Genomic DNA, 21,594 nt, shown 5'->3' with positions numbered 1-21,594 from the left:
ATTATTGACATTTTAATTAATAAATGGACAGTGTATTTATGTATTTCTTTCTTTCTTTATTTATTTGTGGCACTCCTCATCCTCCATATAAACGTGGTATAATTTACAATCGTCAGGTTTGTGTCGGTATGTCTTTAAATCAGGTTTGGGGCCTGAGAAATTTTGTTTACATGTAGATTTACTTTAAGAAAGGTCGAATAATTAAAAATAAAGATATATCAGGCCAACAGAAATTGGTTTAACCTTTAAACCTAAAATTAAGAAATGCTGATAGATGTAATTTGTCAGGCTTTACTTTTGCTTTAGTGATAATTTTACTCAGTGAGCGTTGAGGTTGCGGAGGTGTATTTAGTGGAAAAAGTTTAAAAAAAAAAAAAAAAACTTACTTTATTTCATACTTTATAAATATTAGAAAATTGATTGTTTTTGTTTGATTTAACAGCCTGATGTTCTGGTAGACAGGGTGAAATGTAGTTACCAACCATTGATGCTGTTTGCATTTTTTGTAGCTGAATATTTCTTTGATTCATTCTAATAATACTGGTGATGTTTAAAATGTTTGCACATGCTTTATTTTACACATTGATTCGTTTCTTAATGTAGAAAGATTTCTCCTCATTTAAGTTTAAATTGCTTATTTTTTTCTTAGTTCATTATTATTTTCTTCACACATTGTGCATTTACTACAATCCAAAGTTTGAAAAAGTATTGAAAAATGTAGTAACACTTAGCATGTTTTGGCTCACACATACTCAATTGTTCAATAGTCCTTCCATGTGTAAATGACTGTGTGGAGGTTGGAGGAAACTATTGTGTAGGCTACAATACATCCTGTGGAGTTGGGAGAACATAAAGTACATGTGTGCTGGGACATTGCTTGTGGCATCAGTATTGGATCCAAAGTTATTTATTATATTAATAAATTATTATTTTAAGGTTTCAAAAATATCAAAAGGGGTAATATCTGTGGATAACACAAATGTTTTATATTCTAGTGATAAATTGCAAACTTAAACACTCATGGTAAAAATGTATAATGTTCTTCTTCCTATAATCTTAATACACAAGCAGGCAATAACAATTGTGGATTGGAAACCAATGAGATGGCATTACTGCCACATTTTAAGAAAACTCAACCTCCTCCCCTTTGTCAAATGTATGAGTTTTAGTACTCTTAAAGCTGCAGTATGTACATTTTTGTTTGTTTGTTTTATTTGGTCAAAATTGTATAATCATCTCATTATATTGTATTGCATATTGTAATCCAAAGTGTTCTGAGTGGGCAGTGAATCTCTTCTCCTTCTCCTGTAAATGAGCTTTAGAAATACAGGAGCATGACAGTGGACTTCAGCCAATCAGAAATCTTTCTACCAACAGGGCGATCCCATGAGCTGTTTTAAGCATTACTATTGGCTGCTCGAGCTGCTCGTCAAAAGTCGACGCGCATTCTGGATCTGAGAGTAGGGACCGTCCCATGGCCTTATATTCCAGCTGAAGTCTCTAATGCAGCTTTTGGCACAGCGGTTACACGGCACCGCAACAGGAAAAAGGAAGACTGAGGTGGAGAAGCAACATAATAAAGGCACAAACGTGTTCAGGAGGGACGCTGTCCGCAGAGTTGGTGTGTACGATGAACTGCAAGCGATACACTTCGAGTCAGAGAGAGAGAGTGAGAACAGACAAAGTAAATAACTTATTAAAAATAATCTAAGGTGGAAGAACAGACACAGTTCATTGGCAGTGTGGATGGAGTGTGTCTGCTCTGATCAGCACTCTGAGCCTCTTACTGTCCTCACAGCAGTGAGTGATACGTGCTTTCATGACTCTAAAACATCAGAAAACTCTCCAATAGCACAAGATAAAGTTCCTACATTTGTTACTGGTTTAAATGGAGAAAACAGTAACAAAGAGTTCCACAGTGTGCACGCAAGAGTTTCGTTCAGGATAGGAGGGGGTGGCGTGGAGCACCTCACTATTCTACACACCCCAGCTTTAAGTAGTTTTTTAAACGTCTGAACAATCATGAGTGACAACTATTTTATGAACTGGCCACCAGGTGTCAGAGCATCCGCACTAACCTCCACCATCGGGGACTGTCTTGTCCCAAGATGCAGGCCTTCTTTTGGTCAATCTGCTCTCTCCATAAAAGCAGCAAAACTGTGGAGCTCTTTACCCATGCATCTAAAATTGGAGACGAGTGACAATGCTTTAAACAATGGACTCAAAAAAGGACTAAAATCAAAACCACAATGTCTACATTAATTAATATTGTTTAATTGGGAGCTGAAAATTCCTGAGCTGATGTCACAGTCAGACTGCTCGGCAGTAGTGAAAAACAATGTTAAATTAAAGATTATGGACAAACTAAACATTGTTTGGTACTTTCATTTCCTGCTAACAGAATGATTTTTTTTCATACAATAATTTCATGTGTGCCTGACAATGTATATGTTGGACAAAGCCTTTTAAAACATTTTTAGTAGTTTGTAAATCCTCCCTGAGTCTTTCTGTAGTTTGCGTGTTCTCGCTGAGACAAGTTTTCTTGCAGTTTGTGCATTCTCCATGAATATTCCGGCAGTTTATATGTTCTCTCTGAATGTTCCTGCAGGTCTTTGGAGCTGGAAGTGTCTCCTTTGCCCTGAGGATGAGAGTCCAAGTGTTTTACTGCAGAGATAAGCTGCAGATAAGGAGAGTTTGTAATTCCTCTGGTGTAAAACCTTTTCCTGTAAAGCTCAGTTTTATCTTCCTTCTTTGAATGTCTGAATACAACATCTACTGGAGGCTGGAGTGGCTTTAACAACTCTCCAACATGTAGTTTGATGTTCTCCACTAGGCTAATGTGAAGGTTCCTCCAGTCCTGAAGAGAATCTCCACTGTTAGTTTTCAGTTTTTAAGGGTTGAACCTGTCATTTTTCAAAACTCCAAAATCATGTCCAATTATTATAATGCAGGTGATCAAGGTTGTAAATATATTTAAATATATGAACAGGACAAACTCTAAAATACAAATGTTGAGTTAAGGTGTGATGAAGAGTGGTGAGATGTGTCCAGAGGAGAGCTCTCACTCTCTCAGTGGAGTTGGGTGAGGGGAGGATGTTGGCTGAACTGGGTGGACAATCATGGACAATCACTTTCACCCACTACACCAGATTGTGAGGGCTCTGAGCAACTCCTTCAGCAGCAGACTGAGCCATACACATCCATAGTGTAATTATTTCTTATCTTAAGTTTATTGTTGTAGATTTGAAGTCTTATCCTTTACTGTTTATTTCCTGTACTGCTGCTGTGATACACATTACACCATTCGGGGAACAATACAGTTTTTATCTTAAGACAAGTATTATAAACACCTTTAATAATATATAATCTTTCATAATGAACTCCAATCATTCACAACCATCTCTATCTCCTCAAATTACAATTTAGCAGACGCTTTTATCTAAAGCGATGTACAACATGAGCAGATAGGATTAAGGGACTTGCTCAACACCCCACAGTAATGACCCAGGTTGGATTTGAACCGGTGACTCGCCTTATAGAAGCCCGCTTCCTTTGCCATTACGCCACCACCTGTGTTTCTCTGTGACCCTTGACAAGCACATAATGATCAGATTGGCTAAATGGGTCCATTCTGTGAAGAACAACACAAAGTTTTACACAAGTGTTAAATAGTACACTTGTATTCACTTTGAGTCTCTGATTACTTTCTATTGTGATGAAACAATTAACAAATCTTACTATCTATCTGTGTATGTGTCTGTACACTGCTCTAAAAACTAAACGCAACACTTAAACACATCCTAGATCTGAATGAATGAAATTTTCCAGCTGAAAATCTTCATTAATTTCCTAGTGGACTGTGTTGAGAACAAAATAACATAAAAATGATCAAATAAATCAAATCATTATCCCATGGAGGTATGGATTTAGAATCATCTCAAAATAAAAGTGGAAGATCGCATATAACGGGCTGATCTAAGTTCTGTGGAAACTCCTTGTTACAAGTTATAATGAGGCTCAGTAGTGGGCGTGGCCTCCACGTGCCTGTTTGCACTCCCTACAACACCTGGGCATGTGCCTCATGATGCTGTCCTGCGAGATCTCCTCCCTTACTGGGAAAGCATCAGTCAATTCCTGGGCAGTCTGTGGAGGAGAGAGACACGATGTTTCAAATGTGCTGGACAGTGTTGGGAGTAACTAGTTATTTTTGTTATATTTTACAGTAATATATTCTTTTTGAAGTAACTCAGTAGTGAAAAGTGGTATTATATTACTAGTTACAATTAAAGTAACTGAAGTTACATGTATATTTAATTTAAGCGCATATTTGCTTTGTTTTCTCACTATTTGCAACTATTTGAGGAAATGTTTTTTTATCATAGTTAAATATAACTTATGGGGAAACAAAACTTAGACCGAAGTTATTCGAACACTATCAGTGTAATATAATTACTATTTTAGACCAAAAGAAACTTAAAGTAACTCAAAGTAGTGTAACTCAGTTACATTTAAAAAAAAACAGTAATATTGTAATACAAATATATTACATTTTTATCCCAGTAACTAGTAATATAAATATATTGCAAGTTTAGAGTAACTTACTCAATACTGGTGCTGGATAGCGAGGAACGGGCAGGCCAGTAGTCCGTAGCATTAATGCCTTCATCATGCAGGAACTGCTCACACATTCCAGCCTCATGAGGCCTAACAATGTCACACATTGGCTCAGGTGGTAGAGAGGTTCTTCTAATTGAGAGGGTGGGAGTTCACGTCTGTCCCATGTGATCAGTGTGAACCTGCTCTCACTGTGAAAAGCAAAGGGTGCATATGACTGAGCTGCTAATCCTGGTGTTCTCTGGAAATGCCAGTCATGCCCCACTAATGGACCCTCATCCCACCTCATGGAGTCTGTTTCTGGGAGTCTGAGCAGAAACATGCCCAACAGAGGCTGCTGGAAGTCATTGTGTACAGCTCTGTTCCTCCGGTTGCTGCTGCACTATAGAACAGATAGTGGTCCTGCTGCTGGGTTGTTGTCCTCCTGCCCCCCCCCCCTCCCACAACCAGTGATGCTTCCTCACTGGTCAGGTTGATTTCAGTGTGACTGACTGACTTTGAGTTCTATTGTGTTGTTTAGCAGTTCCCTTTACTTTTTGAGCAGTGTAGTTATTCTGTGTTGGTAAAAGTTGTTTTTCTTCCCCTGTCTGAGTGTGAATAGCCTCAATAAACCTAAACCTGAGGGAGTGGTGAGACGCTCAGCAGTCAAAGGTCAGGTACCTGTTAATGCCTCACCTGTGTACGGGTAAGTCATGTGACTCGATTGCTTTAAAGTCTCCCCTGTGGCTCAGCTTTCAGTCTGATCTCAGCATGGCTAAGGGGTTCTTTGTTAGTAAAACGCTGGCCGTTGTGGGGCTGGTGCTTAGTTTGGCTGCTGTGGCCACAATCGTGGCCTTGTCTGTGGTCTATTCACAGGAGAAGAACCAAAACCGACCTGAGGGGGGTGGGTCCACCTCCCACCCCCCCACCACCCAACATCCCTCAACCACTCAACATCCCTCAACCACCCAAGGACCACCCGGTCAGCTGTGGGACCGCTACCGGCTGCCCACCAGCCTGGTACCACGGAGCTACAACATCCTCCTGTGGCCCCGCCTACAACCAGACAGCTCAGGGATGTACGTGTTCACAGGTGAGTTGGACCGGACCAGACAACAGGACCAAAGTCAGAGTCAGAGATCTTGTTGATAATTCATCATTGATCATTGTTGATAAGTGATATGAGATAACTAATATGAGAACAAGCAGATTTTCATTTCCTTTTTTGCTTTAGGAAAAAAATATTAGATTATTTTTTTCTGATCTGATGAAAAAGGAGCTCTGAGTTCAATGGGTAACAGAAACTGATCAGGTCATCTGAAAGTGTAACTTTTATTTTTGTAACAGTCAGACATTTTTAACCTATACATGGTAAATTCTCAGTTTTTCATATTTTAGTGGAAAAAAATGAATTTAGTGTAAACACTTGTGACACATTAAACCAGAAGTCACTGCAAGCTCAAAGGTATTGAAGAATCCAAAGGGCCACTGGATATACTGTACATGTCTGTAACACTAAAATGTCACATTTTCACTGATTTTGAAGGAAAGGTAATAAAGGAGAACAGGCAGTAACTTAAAAATGAGGAAACACTTCATTTTCAGTATGTAAACACTTCATTATTTCTCTTAATTCATGCAATTGTTATATTTTCAAGCAACCACCAGTCCATCACAGGACAAACATACACATAGACCACCACTCACTCCCATTCACTCCTACAGGCAACTTAGAAACTCCAGTCAACCAAACAGTCATGTTTTTGGATTGTGGGAGGAGAACATGCAAGCTCTAGACAGAAAGGATCCCAGGGCTTGAACCCAGGACCGTCTTGCTGTGAGGCAGATGTGCTAACCCTACCACCACCATGCAACCACACCACTAGAAATGTAAAAATAAATCTACAGATGTAATTTTTACACTGTGTATTCTTACAGTCTACACTCTCAAAGAAAAATAACTGTCGGTATTCAGCTTTGTGAGTTCACATCACAACACAGATGTTCATATGTGTGGGCATGCATATAAAATTCACATTTAAAAAAGTAATTAAGATCAAAAGATGTAGAACCAACTATAAATTCAATCAAGTATTTATCTTTTGAAGGCAATTTTAAATTTTCCATTGAAATGATAACCCCACCAGAAAGCCTCACCTTCAAGGGTAAAACACCACTGGCTCAGCAGCCTGGAGCTGAAGGTCCAGCAGTTCCTATTTGTAGAAAGTTGTGGAACTTTTCAGCGTTTGGTTGTCTTCCAGGTAATACCACAGTGGAGTTTCAGTGCGTGGAGGAGACCAATGTAATCCTGATCCACAGCAACAGGCTGAACTACACCCTGCTGGAGAATGGGCAGCGAGCCCAGCTGACCTCCATCACCATGGGAGTCCAGGCTCCAACCATCAGCTCCTCCCTCATCCAGGAACAGACACAATACCTGGTTCTGTTCCTAGAAGCTCCGCTGAGGAAGGACGCCTGGTACCAGCTCCACATGTCCTTTAAAGGAGAGCTGGCCGACGATCTGGGAGGGTTTTACCGCAGCGAGTACATTGAGGATGGAGTGAAGAAGTATGTGACAGGAGGACCAATGTTATAACCAGGGGTGAACATAACAATGTGTTAAAGCCTCACAGAATATGAAACGTTCTCATGAAAAGACTGAAAACCAAATGAAAGCTTTTCAAGCACTTACTCAGTTAGTAATTGAAAACAGTGATCATTTTAAAACATTAAGGCCTCCTTCACAGTTGCACTACTTCCTATTGCTCTATGCTGTTAGCATGCCAATCAAAATATGGATGACTGAACTTTTTGGTCACTTTTTATTGTTAGCCTGATTGGGATTGTCACAGCAGACTCTGCACCACATTTCCAGCAGAACACTTCTTTTTTTCCTTTCAATCATTTCCCTCAACTCCACCACATAGGCGCAGGGGTGCCCAACCATCTAAACCTCCTGTTTCCCTCTTCCAACACACCTGATTCAAATGATTAACTCATCATCTAGCTCTGCAGAAGCCTGATAACAATCCTCATCATTTCAATAACTTCTATCCATCCCAAAATGTTTGCTGAGCAAATGCACGATTTCAACATCTAAGCTGGTGTGAATTGGTTTTTATAGCTTCATGGGCATCACTTATGTGCACCCCTGGTTATATCAGTATTCACGTTGTTACACACACAATACTAGATGCAGCTTTTATGGGCAGAACAAACACCTTGGTTTAAGCGCTGTCCGTCAGACTGTAAATTACCAGTCTGAGGGACATCAGAAAGATAACACTTTATATTATAAAACAAATCTGAAAAAATAGGAATAATATCCAATAAAAACTGTTGGAAAGCAACATAAAAAAAATAGCTCACACACACAGATATGAACTTCTGTTACCTGGAAATTTCTTTTATTTTAACAAACAGGTAAAAGAAATAATGTGAACAGATTCTTCAGCTCATTCATGATTTCATCCAAAAAAGTCCCTGAATCCGTATTTGATGCACTTCCTCTGTGATGGCAAACACTGTAAAGAAAAGGTGTTTTTTTTGGGTTTTTTTTGTCGTGTCTGTCTGTAACTGACTGACTGATAACTCTCTCTGCTTGTTCTGTGCCAGGGTCGTGGCTACCACTCAGATGCAGCCGACCGACGCAAGAAAGGCTTTTCCCTGCTTTGACGAACCAGCCATGAAAGCTTATTTCAATGTTTCGCTGATCCACGAAAATGGAACAGTCGCCCTGTCCAACGGGAAGGAGATTGGTCAGTGTCCCAGGAGAGTTACTGTAGTTACCAAGTTAGTCAGTGTTTGATGATGGTGTAAGCAAATTTTGGGGTTAGTTTAGGGTTACTTTTTTATTAACAGCAGCTATTTCTGAGGTTCAGACTCAGTTCTGTTAACGCTAAGCTTTAATGTTTCTCACAGAAACGACTACCTATGGAATGGAGGAGTCTAAATCATATATGAAGACGGTTTTTGAACCTACTGAGAAAATGTCGACATACCTGCTGGCCTTCATCGTTAGTGACTTCAGCTTCATCAACAGCACCATCGACAACGTGCTGGTAGGTCCCCTAACAGTCCGTGACAGGAAGACCTCTTTGTGTGCCTGTAATTGTTCTGTCCTGGGATGTCATATCACCCTGACTTGTACTAAAACAAAGGCACACAGTGAATCAGGATGTTCTCTTGTTCTTTGGTTTAGATACGAATATTTGCCCGACAGTCTGCCATTGCAGCAAATCAGGGAGATTATGCACTGAACAAGACTGGACCCATCCTCAAATTCTTTGAGAAATACTACAACTCCAGCTACCCTCTGCCTAAGTCTGGTGAGTGCTGCACGTGTTGGTGTACCAGGGGCTCGGATGTACATTATCTGCCCTCCAGGAATCGAATTTCCTTATTGTGGGACTAATAAAGTATTATCTTATCTTTACTCTAGAGTTCAGAATTGTCAGTCTCAGATAAGAGCAGATCTAAAACCTAGATGTTCAGAGCTTTCGGCTCATCTGACACTTTATGATTTGGTTTTTACGACAACTTTCTAATGGTCAGATATGGACAGAGTTAATTATTCAATGAGCAAACTCTCACATGCACTTCAGACCTCTGTGTTAAAAGCAGAGCTCCTAAAGTCATGGACCCATAGGTGGCTCGCAGGTCCATTTTCAGAGGGTCTGAAAATGATATGAACGGATAGTATATATGTAGTAATGAATAGTTATTGAACTGGATTGTGATTAAATAAAAGTGAATTGAGTTTTATGGTTATAATCATTGTTTTAATGTGGTCATTCAGCAATCATCTTGATTATTTCAGGCTCAAGCTAAAAGTTTTCAGTAGTTTAGGTCACAGTCTGTTGTAAGTTGTTCATCGTGAGTCCTGAAGTCATAGTATATCTATTAACTCTTAACGATGTATGTGTGCAGATCAGATCGCTCTACCCGACTTTAATGCCGGCGCCATGGAGAACTGGGGTCTGATCACCTACAGAGAGACGGCTCTGCTCTACGATGAAAAGTTTTCCTCCAACTCCAACAAGCAAAAGATTGCTACCATCATCGCTCATGAGCTAGCACACATGGTATTACACAGATTGAGTTGAAAACAAAACAATCACGACCAAGTAGCATAATCAGAATCAGATATACTTTATTTATCCCAGGGGGAAATTGCTTAATGATGATAACTTACCACCATCTGATGAGTTTGAACTCTCTTTGAGGGGTGGGATGATATACGATACTGGGCTTACAATAACAATACAAGATTTTATTTTTGGAAAAGTAAAAAAGACAAACATAAATGGAGTTTGAAAGATAACCATGCTTTTATTTTACAGACATATATGTATATGTAAGCATACTTACATATACTCTGGGTGTGACCTTCTCAACTCTAGTTGAACCTCTCAATTCTCTTTAAAGTCAAAGTACCACTCTGCAAATAGAATGCAAAAACAGAAACTGGTACATCATGCCAGTCTAAAGTTAAGCAAACTCATATCATCATGACGTTCTTAAAAAAAAATCTAAACTGTGCATGAGCTTTGGCAGAACAACAACAAACAACTATAACAGTCTATACAACCCAGATTTAACATACAACCAGTAAATGAAAATTTTGGACATTAAACTATGTCTCCTGTCATTGGAAAGACACGCTTGCTTGTAACAGATGTAGATGGAAAAGTGGGCTTCACCAATCAAATATCAAACCCCCCCTCACCCCACCCCATCGCAATGTCACAATTCAGAATCAGAAGTTTTTTAATATGTCTTGTGACGTTTTAATATTGCAATATCCAGGTGATATATATGATCCCATCCTTACTCTCTATGATTCTGTAGTTATTAAAAGTAATGTCCTTAAACTTGGTCTTCGCTGTAGATTTATAAACTTTTTCAGTTTTCTAATCCATATATGTAGCTCAAAGCTGAAGAGCAAAATACAAGTGTAAGGATAACTGGGAACCACTGCATGAAGACTGTGGTCACAGTATGTCTCTATCTGTCCCCTCAGTGGTTTGGTAACCTGGTGACGCTGCGGTGGTGGAATGACCTGTGGCTGAACGAGGGCTTTGCCTCCTATGTGGAGTACCTGGGAGCAAACGAGGCTGAGCCAGAATGGGGCGTGGTGGGTTCCTGGTTCACACACTGCAGACTGTCAGTGCTCTATCAGGGAGTGACCTGTACCTCTACGTCTGTCCTCAGAATGACCTGATTGTCCTCAGTGATGTGCACCGTGTGTTTGCTGTGGACGCATTGACCTCGTCTCATCCTCTGTCCTCCAATGAGGAAGACATCCAGAAGCCAGCACAGATCAGCGAACTGTTCGATGCCATCTCATACAGCAAGGTAAGCCAATAAGAACAGAAGACGATGCAGGGCCCACAAAGACAAATGTATCTGCAAATATCTCCATATCCCGTAAACTAACACATTTCACACATGACGCAATGACCCACAGACTCCCTCTGTCCAGGACTGGCTGATATGTTGACACAGGCTTTAGCAATCAGAACTTACATGAACAGACACCAGTCCAGCTGTGCACTGAGAGTGAACAAATGAAGTGCATCATCAGAGGAAATTAACCCTGGCATGGTTAAAGAGGACCAAAGTCAGCTGGTGTAAATGCAGACTCTAAAGGACGTGTGTTTGTCCTCAGGGAGCGTCTGTCCTCAGGATGCTGTCCGACTTCCTCACTGAAAAAGTCTTCACCATGGGACTAGAGGTAGGCCCCAGCAATTTTGATTTCTTTAATATATGCTTCTTCCTACAGCAAAGCTTGATTAAGTAGCATAATAGCCTGAATAGGATTATCTTATATTAGTATTATCAATCTCTAAGTAGCCATCTTGAACTTCCCCCTCCTGGCTGTCAAGGTGGTGGATTGTGGACTCTGAAAGACTTCACAGTGGCTTTTCATTTGAACCTGAATGTATTCATTGTTGCATGTACTGTAGATTGGAAGCCAACACCTTCACCTTTTATTAAACAGTGATTGTGCCCGTGGTTGAGATGAGCTTTGTGTTGCTTCATACAGACTTACCTCGATGAGTTTAAATACGGAAATGCCAACTACACCGACCTGTGGAAGCACCTTCAGCAGGTACGTCACCCATATGTGTATGTGTACGTCCTCACTCATGGGTCACTTTATCTGAAAAAACTCAAGCAGACATGGTCAACTGGCAGCCTTCGCTCTAATTTTGTGTAGCCCCGCAGCAAACTACTAAATAAAAAAAGACTCCAAAACACATGACAAAAAATACAGGACAATATATAAAAAATCAAGGAAAACAGAAAATGACAACAAAACACAAAAATTAGAGGAAAAATATAAAAAATTATAACAGCATTTTACAAATTGACCACATCAGTTCAAAACCAACAACAAATATAGACAAAATGACACCCAAAAAACACAAAATTACAGTGGAAATTAGCAAAACAAAATTGACAATAGTAATGCTCAGATTCATCATAATTCTAAATACTGACATGAACCATGATAATGTGATCCTTAGATCAGATACAATCATGTTTGTGGCCCCCACTGTGATAACAGTTGCCCAGCTCTGAGCTATAATGATATTTGTCACACCCACTCATTTTTTACAGCAAATTGTGCATAAACCCTTGACGTAGAGAACAAACCCTTCTTAAATCTGTGTCCTCAGGCTGTCGATACCAGTGGGACGTCTCTGCCAAACTCCATCACCAACATCATGAACACGTGGGTGCTGCAGATGGGCTTTCCAGTAGTCACCATCAACACCACCGACGGCACCGTTTCCCAGCAGCACTTCCTCCTGGACCCAGAAGCTGAAGTCACCACCGTGTCACCCTTCAAGTACTGACACTGAGTCACAGACAGACAGTCACAGACAGACAGAGTCACTGACCAACTGTTGTTTCTGTAGCTATAAGTGGATCGTTCCAATGAGGTGGATGAAGAACGAAGTTGTGCAGGAGCCAAAGTGGCTGCTTGAGAAATCAGGTAAATATCTAAGTCACTCTCACTCACACCTGAGACTAAAACCATGACTTTAATTCACAGATAAAAGTTTTTTAAACCATGAATGATTTTCTCCTCATCATCTTGTTGGATAGTCTGAAGCCTAGTTCATGCTTCTATTGCACGAGCTACAGCGTGCGCCGTGCTTGACCACTCAAAGTTCTGCATCGCTCTGCAATGAACCACCATGCTGCTAAGAGTTGTGGCTGTGTGTGTGTGGTTCCATAGGGGTATTAAAAAGTCCTTGTTTATCTTACGGTCACAGTAAACAAAGGTTTTTTTTGCACCAACATCAACATGACAATTTCAAATTATTTTTCAATATAAACAAACATACAAAGAATCAAATTTAAATTGTACTACTGTCAGTACTATAGATCAAGCTGTAGATGTTAAACATAACATCAGGTCTGCACTCCTCTGGCTGCCTGAGGTAACGGAATGTAGAAATGCTGGTTTTGAATTTTAAAATCTTGTCTCATTCTTGCTCTCTGTTCCATTAAGTAGCACTGATTTGATATTTTGTTCTCTCTGAACGGTAGAATTATGGGGTTCCAAGTGTAAAAATTTAGTATAAAAGTTGTAGCTAACACACTTTCATTATTTATCTCACTTTTCTCATATTTAGCACATTTTCCTACATTTAACACAACATTTAACCACATATATAGAGGTAAAAAAAAAAAAAGAAAGCATTAAATCTAAATATTTAAATCTAAATGTTGTATGTTATATCTAAATGTTAAATCTAAGTCCATCCATCCATCCATTTTCATACCCGCTTATTCCCATTTAATTCCCGGGGTCTGCCGGTGCCAATCTCCGGCTCTCATAGGGCGCTGGGCGGGGGTACACCCTGGACAGGGCACCAGTCCAAAATCTAAGTCTAAATGTTAAATCTTATGTATAAATATTAAATCTAAATCTAAATGTTTAAATCTAAATCTAAATGTTTAAATCTAAATCTAAATCTAAATATTAAATCTAAATCTAAATGTTTAAATCTAAATGTTTAAATATAAATGTTTAAATATAAATCTAAATAATATGTTAAATCTAAATGTTATATATCATATCTAAATGCTTAATCTTATATCTAAATGTTAAATGTTAAATGTTAAATCTAAATGTTAAATGTTAAATCTAAATGTTAAATGTTAAATCTAAATGTTAAATGTTAAATCTAAATGTTAAATGTTAAATCTAAATCTAAATGTTATATGTTAAATCTAAATCTAAATGTTGAACTTAAATGTTTCGCACATATGCTAATTGACCCTGCCCCTTGTAACCTCAACCAATACACAAGCAGAGACACACACAGCCGATCCCACCCACTTCTTCACCCTTCACGATGCCTTCCTGGGTGATATGTATGGCTGGTTGTCTTCGTGCAGTGGAGATCGAGCGCGCACCATCACGTCATTTCAACGTTGGTCTGCTCAGCAGACGTATTCCAGATATCCCAAAAAAGACAAAAAAAAAGGTGGCCTATGGTGGGATCAATCCTAAGACCTTATGCTTGCAATCACAGCGCCTCTATTCAGCTACCTTGAGCACAGCTTGTCCACCTGCCATGACTGTGCGCTCGATCTACGCCGTGCGGAGAGAACCAGCCTTACATATCACCCAGGCAGGCATCGTGAAGGGTGAAGAGGTGGGTGGGATCGGCTGTGTGAGTCTTTGCTTGTGTATTGGTTGAAGTTACAAGGGGCGGGGTCAATTAGCATATGTGTGAAACATTTAAGTTCAACATTTAGATTTAGATTTAACATTTAACGTTTAGATTTAGATTTAACATTCAACGTTTAGATTTAGATTTTACATTTACATTTTACATTTAGATTTACCATTTATTATTTAGATTTAGATTTAAAGATTTAGATTTAATATTTAGATTTAGATTTAAACATTTAGATTTACATTTATATATAAGATTTAACATTTAGACTTAGATTTAACATTTAAATATAACATATAACATTTAGATTTAGATTTAAAATTTAGATATAGATTTAACATTTAGATATAACATATACCATTTAGATTTAGATTTAAAAATTTTGATTTAATGCTTTTTATACCTCTATATATGTGGTTAAATGTTGTGTTAAATGTAGGAAAATGTGCTAAATATGAGAAAAGTGAGATAAATAATGAAAATATGTGAGCTACAACTATTATACTAAATTTTTACTCTTGGCACCCCAAATAGACTAAGTTGTCTTTCAGGTTTTAGAAGAAATGATATGTATGTACTCTAACTCTAACCCTCAGTATATGTTTTTAGCACTACATAATTAAAACACTGTCGAGGTCTGAGTCTTAAATGATTGTGTCTTTGTGATAATGTAACTTTTTGTGGTTGCTGAAAGGAATGACCAAAGGTTTAACATCAGATGCTTTGTGTCCTCTGCAGAAAACATCATAGAGATGATGACCAGCAGCGAATGGGTGCTGGTTAACCTGAACGTGGTTGGTTACTACAGGGTCAACTATGACCAGGGTAACTGGGACCGGCTGCTGAGCACACTGGCAACAAATCATGGGGTAATGAAGCTTTCAACCAAAGCACAACAACACTTTGAAACCACAGCCACTGATCCAATCAATCCTCTTTGTCTTTAAGAACATACCTGTGATCAACAGAGCTCAGCTCATCGACGACGCCTTCAACCTGGCCAGGTCATTCTCACCTGAAACCAAAAACGACTAGTCTCAGTGCATCTGTATGTGTGTTAGATTTAATCTTTCTGTCTGTTCCTCAGAGCTAAGATCATCTCCACCGTGCTGGCCCTGAGGACCACCCAGTACCTGGACAAGGAGAGGGCCTACATGCCCTGGGAGTCGGCCGTTAACAACATGGACTTCTTTTACCTGATGTTTGACCGAACCGAGGTCTATGGTCCTATGCAGGTATGAGGCTCTGAGCCTTTGTCAGAGGAGCGCCCCCTACTGTCTGCAAACTGACCCTCTGCTGTTTGCAGCTCTATCTAAGGAAGAAAGTCGAACCACTGTTCAATCACTACAAGAACATCACCAGCAACTGGAGCAGTGTCCCTGAGGGACATCTGGACCAGTGAGTACTGATCAATAAAACCAGCATTTCTTCAAGAGTCTAGCATTAACGGCCCTTCTTTTTTCAGATACAACCAAGTGACTGCCATCAGCCTAGCCTGCAGAACCGGACTGAGCGAGTGCCAGAACCTTGTCAAGACCTGGTTCATGGAGTGGAAAAACACTGGCATCAACAAGTGAGTCTTGTGCTTAGCTTCAAGTCCACCATGTGGCAGGAAAGTTTGTTCATCCTCAAAGCTCTACAGGAATCCCAATAAGTACATGCACATTCACGCACACGCAGACACACAATGTCTTTGTACATACACACATAGCTTGATGAACCATCTAATTAGAGCAGAATCTACTCTTCGTAAAAGCACTGAGTCAAAAACATTACCGGAGCGGAAAGGAGTTCTGCATTGGAGCTGTCAATCAATGCTCACTGAGGGCTGTGATAGGAGGAAATCCTCCACCCAGCCTTTATAGGAGGGGCGGGGCCAACAGTGACAGTTGGTGATGCACAATGGTCCAAATGACTCCCTATAATATATCTCAGCCAATAGTAAAATTCAATTGGAATAACTGGCATTCAACCCTTAGAGGTCAGTAACTGACATTTTACAACCATCCATCCATCCATCTTCAAACCCGCTAATTCCTGTTTATCAGGGACGCGGGGCTCTGCCGGTGCCAATTTCCGGCTCTCATTATGCACTGGGCGGGGGTACACCCTGGACAGGGCGCCAGTCCATCACAGGGCGACATAGACAGACAATCACTCCTATGGGCAATTTAGAGACTCCAATCAACCTTACAGTCATGTTTTTGGATTGTGGGAGTAAGCCGGAGTACCTGGAGGACACCCACGCAGCACGGGGAGAACATGCAAACTCCACACAGAAAGGACCCAGGTGTCCACCCCAGGGCTTGAACCCAGGACCTTCGTGCGACCATTTTACAACCAAAATTGCAAAATTAAAACACTTTTACTAAAATGTTAAAAGTTGAACTAGGATCATTCAACAGTACTACCTGACGCCCAAATACATATGTATTCAGCAGAAAAAAAGTGGGTTTGGGGTTTAGTTACTAAAATTTACAAAATCAATTGCGGATGTTGAGGGGAAACACAATAAACAAAGCAATACAAAAATGACATCACGCAAATCACTGATCCCTAGGGCTATCAAGTATTTTTTTTTAACCTATCTGTGAACGTTGTAATGTTTTTCCAGATCTTTATTAAATGTGTGAGTATTGGGCTGTCAGAGCATTTTTTTATATTTCTAATGTATATTTATTACCAGTTCATCTGCTAAAAACACTTCTTAAAGAAACATTTCCGCATTGGCGCCGTTTTTGCATTCTTCTACAGGACTCCACATCCCACAATGCAATGTACAACATTTTTTTGAAAGAGATTAGAGCAGCATGACCAACAAACCTGTTGCTATTGGTGGAGTCAATAGCAAAGTTTTGAGGGGCAAAGAAATCCTACCTTTAACATTTGTTTTTGAGTAAAATCCCTATCAGAGGATTTATGAGAACTGGTTAAGTAGCTTTGAATTTTGCGTCGATTCTATCATATTTGGAACCTGCAAATTAGAGAATATTGTCGTATTTAGTTTGAAATCAGGTCCAGAAACAGTTTGCTGCATTTGTCTGATCCAAGGTGTTTAAGAAGAACTTAGAATGATCCAAGCCTCAGAATGTTAATGGAGAACTACAGACCAAGTCCAGGTAAAGGTGGAGTGACAGTCAGGTGTCTCAGAGTCACACCTGATCTGCTTTGTATCTGTCTGGTCTGATCCTGTCTCATGCACTGGACTAAAAGATGAGTCGTGTCCAGCTTAAGAACAGCAGGGTTCTTCTGAGGACTTTAGCTAAACTTTTCTCGGTTTCATTTTCTCCTTCTCACAGCATCCATCCTAATCTGCGCTCTACTGTTTACTGTAACGCCATCGCAGCTGGTGATGCTGCTGAGTGGGACTTTGCCTGGAAGCAGTTTAAGAATGCCACCATCGCCATCGAGGCTGATAAACTCCGCTACGCTCTGTCATGCACCCGTCAACCGTGGCTGCTCAACAGGTTGGTTTCATGAGCTCACAGAACCCTGAAGGACTCATTAGGACAAACAACTGATGGTTTGACCTTTCTAGGTACCTGGAGTACACTCTGGATCCAACAATGGTGCGAAAGCAGGACGGCACCTCCACCATCGTCTACATTGCTAACAATGTGATTGGCCAGAGTCTGGCATGGGACTTTGTACGAGCACGATGGTCGTATATCTTCACCCAGTGAGTGGAACACTGCTGCAACATACTCAGCAGAGACAGCTTCACTAGGCACTGATTGGTCAACAGTTTAGTCCCTTTTCATGTTTGACTAGTTCCTATAGTTTACAGCAGAGATGGGCAACTTTTATTATGCAGCTGGGCCACAAAAATGTGATTGTATCTGATCCAAGCGTCACATGGTCATGTCAGCAATTAGAATAATGACCAATCTGAGCATTAACACAGGAAACAACAAAGGGTTTGTTTGTGTTTTTGTGGTTGTTTTATATTTTCTTCCTTTCATTTTGGTATATTCATGTTCTTATATTGTGTGTTTTTAATGTCATTGTTTGTATTTATCTGTAATGTGTGTGTTTTAGGGATGTAACGATTAATCATAAGGCAGTTAAAAATCGATTCATAGGTATCACGGTTGATATCTATTTTCTGAAAATTGAATCGCAGTACTTTTTTTAACCAGCAGAGGGGGCTAGCCACAAGTGTAGGCGGCGGGCGGAGTCTGCTAATACTTTCTTTCTGGCCGCCTTCTACTCTTAAATATGTTAATAAATGATTCATTACCCCTTTAGCACCGAAAGAATATCTGTAATATTACTTGAATATCTGTAAAAGTCACGTTTTTCTATTAGCTCTGTCTGCTAGCATAGCTTCTCTTCTTCACTGCAAGAATTTCTGCATGCCAACCGACCACTGTGTTACCAGCGCCCTCTGCTGGTCCAAACAAATATGACGTAAATCAGTGTAATCACGGTTTTTTTTTTAAAGTCCAATTGTTAAGGCACAAAATACATTTTCAGTTGCACTTTTAAAAAGAAAAAGAACTATTATGCAGTTTTGCATTGTTTATTATAGAACCAGAATTTAAATTAATAGGCTTCATTTTCATTTCTATTATTCCTTTATTTATTTCATTCAAGATTTATTTTTAGTTAAATTGCATTGTTTTGAATAGTTTATCAAGGGATTCTTTTGACAATGAAATATAAAAGGAAAATAATACAATATTTTCTAGTTTTTTTCCCAAAAAAAAAATTTGTCTACATCCCCATTTTGTAAAATAAATCGTGAGAGAATCGTATCGTGAACCCAGTATCGTGAATCGAATCGTATCGGGAGTTGAGTGAATCGTTACATCCCTAGTGTGTTTTGTTTTGTGTTTAGTAATTTTCTGTATTTTATAGTAGTTTTGTGTTAGTTTGTTTTGGTCTATTTTGTGTGTTTATTTATTTTGTGCATTTACACAAAATTAGATTAAGGGCCTCTTGTGGCTCCTGGACCACCATTTGTCGATGTCTGGTTTACAGATAAACCGTTGGTAAGTTGGTGATGTTTGAGCAGATGAGTGAGTTAAGCAGGAAGGGTTGGAGCTGAACATGAGGACTGAAAGCTGTAGTTGTTGCTTTCTATGATGCGTCTATCGCTGTCACTCACAGATACGGAGGAGGATCGTTTTCATTCTCCAACCTCATCAACGGAGTCACTGAACGCTTCTCCACGGAGTTTGAACTCCAGCAGGTCTGAAAACTCTGAAAAATACTCTGTGGGTTTGGATGGATTCATGGATGGATGGATGGATGGATAGATGGATGGCTGGATGGATGGATGCTTTAGAGGTGTCTTCACTGGTTCAGATCTTTCCTAAATGTATTTCTTTTTTAACTGTTTATTGTCCCTAAGATGTAGAAACATGATTCAATGACACACAGCATACCTAGTGGAGGTAATCAGAATCAGAGATACATGAGTAATTCTAGGGGGAAATTACTTCCGATACAGTGGCTCCACAGTGGATACGTTATAGCAGCCACAGCTGAGCTGGAACAGTCTGATAATCTCAATAGGATGTAGTTATTTATGTTTTCTATAGTACTAGTTAGTTACCGCTGCCAAAAAGGTTATGTTTTTTGCCGGCATTTACTGTATTTGTTGGCTTGTTGGTCTATAAACAGTCTAACCTCAAAACTGATCTATGGTTTTTGATGAAATTTTCATGAAATATTTGAAATGGGATAAAGTACAAGTAATTTAATTTTGGAGGGGATCCGGATCAATATTGTGATTTCGGACCAGTTTAAAAAATCCACGACTCCCTAAATTCAGCTGTTTGAGTAAGTTATACAACACCTGCTGCTGGTTGCTTTGTGCCTTTCACATGTGATTGATCATGATCACTGATTCAGATAACTGTGAAATATCTGGCAAAGTGGATATTTGGCACTGGTGGAGGTTTGAGCTCTCTGAGTGCTGTAAATAGAGTTACTGTATATCACAGTCGTAGTTCTTGAAGTCTAAGCCAGTGCTTTCTCTACTTTCAGCTGAAACAGTTCAAAGCCGATAATGCAGAGGTTGGCTTTGGCTCAGGGACGTTAGCAGTGGATCAGTCCATCGAGAGAACAAGCGCTAACATCAAGTGGATCGCAGAGAACAAGGAGAGCGTCGTGGACTGGTTTAGCAGTGCAGCCTGAGCTTCATGTCTCATGTTCACCCTTTTGAATAATCAGCCTCAAACCTGTGACCCTGGTAATCCTGATTGAGACGACAATGAGAGAAAAGCTGTATGTGTGTGTGTGTGTGTGTGTGTGTGTGTGTGTGTGTGTGTGTGTGTGTGTGTGTGTGTGAGATGATATTTAATAAAATGAGGACCTAAATGTGCCGATCCAGAATTAACATCACAGATTTCTTCGACGACATTTTACCCCGACCAAACTTCTATAACAAACAATACAGTTTGATATTCAATTGACGCAATTCCAAAGATATCTTTGAAGGTGAAATGATGTAATTGATATCTTTGAATTTCATGCAGCCTCGTCCAAATGTAATCACAGACCAGTGAGTTCGTAGCCTGTACACACGAGTCAGGTTGGAGAAAACTTCATTCATTTTGTCTCGAAGGAACTGATTTGCAGATATTTCTAGCAAATATCCAGAATAACTATTGACTGGTAACAGATGCAGAGCACATAGAAAACAGATTACTGACTGCAGGAGGAAAGTGTGAGTGAATGTGTAAGGGAAATGTGACAGTAAATACTGACATGATGTATGTTTATTTGCTGATGGTCAGTTGATGCTTAATCTTTAACATGAGAACAAACTCTAAACTCAGTGATTTACTGTCTCAGTATGATCATTACATCATCACAACCCTTGTAATCACTCACTTATAAAGACTTAAGAGTTAAACGTTCAATCAGAACTGCCCTTTGACCTTCTGCAGATAATAAACCATTGTAACTTCCTCTGGTGGACTTCAATAGCTTTTGAGTGAAACAAACACCTCTGCTCTATGTTTTCTCTGTTATGAATAAAGTTTTACTCTGAAGTTATAGAATAGTATATGGGCATATTTAAAAAAAATTATGAAATGAATACCAACGTGCTATGGAAAACCATTAAGACTGTTGTAATGGACACTATTATCAATATTTCATAAAATGTTACTTAAACAAATTAAAATGATTTATACTATTATTATATTCAGTAATAATATAATAATACCAAATATCTAATCATTTATCTGAACTGATTTTCAAATATAACTTTCCTTCAGGTGTTCTAAGCCGTTGGTAGGTTATTGATATGTTCAACGATTTGCCCTTATCAGTGAAAGCGCTG

At 39.4% G+C, this 21,594-nt stretch overlaps 1 protein-coding gene across 1 annotated transcript; it reads left to right on the top strand.

Annotated features, from left to right (window-relative positions):
• Positions 1 to 5,286: 5,286 nt before the first annotated feature.
• Positions 5,287 to 20,691, top strand: LOC114465434 (aminopeptidase N-like). Its single transcript, XM_028450441.1, has 21 exons — positions 5,287 to 5,686; positions 6,855 to 7,161; positions 8,209 to 8,351; positions 8,515 to 8,654; positions 8,795 to 8,921; positions 9,523 to 9,677; positions 10,616 to 10,729; positions 10,807 to 10,950; positions 11,264 to 11,329; positions 11,642 to 11,707; positions 12,279 to 12,451; positions 12,522 to 12,598; positions 15,036 to 15,166; positions 15,246 to 15,301; positions 15,385 to 15,532; positions 15,604 to 15,695; positions 15,763 to 15,870; positions 17,597 to 17,764; positions 17,836 to 17,976; positions 19,410 to 19,491; positions 20,292 to 20,691. The coding sequence occupies exons 1-21, from the start codon at positions 5,365 to 5,367 to the stop codon at positions 20,439 to 20,441; spliced, it is 2,910 nt and encodes a 969-aa protein (XP_028306242.1). The 5' UTR covers positions 5,287 to 5,364; the 3' UTR covers positions 20,442 to 20,691.
• Positions 20,692 to 21,594: the final 903 nt, after the last annotated feature.

The sequence above is a fragment of the Gouania willdenowi genome, chromosome 6 (genome assembly GCF_900634775.1).
Source record: "Gouania willdenowi chromosome 6, fGouWil2.1, whole genome shotgun sequence".
NCBI classification, from domain to species: Eukaryota; Metazoa; Chordata; class Actinopteri; order Blenniiformes; family Gobiesocidae; genus Gouania; species Gouania willdenowi.
This window is presented reverse-complemented; position numbering and strand designations above follow the sequence as displayed.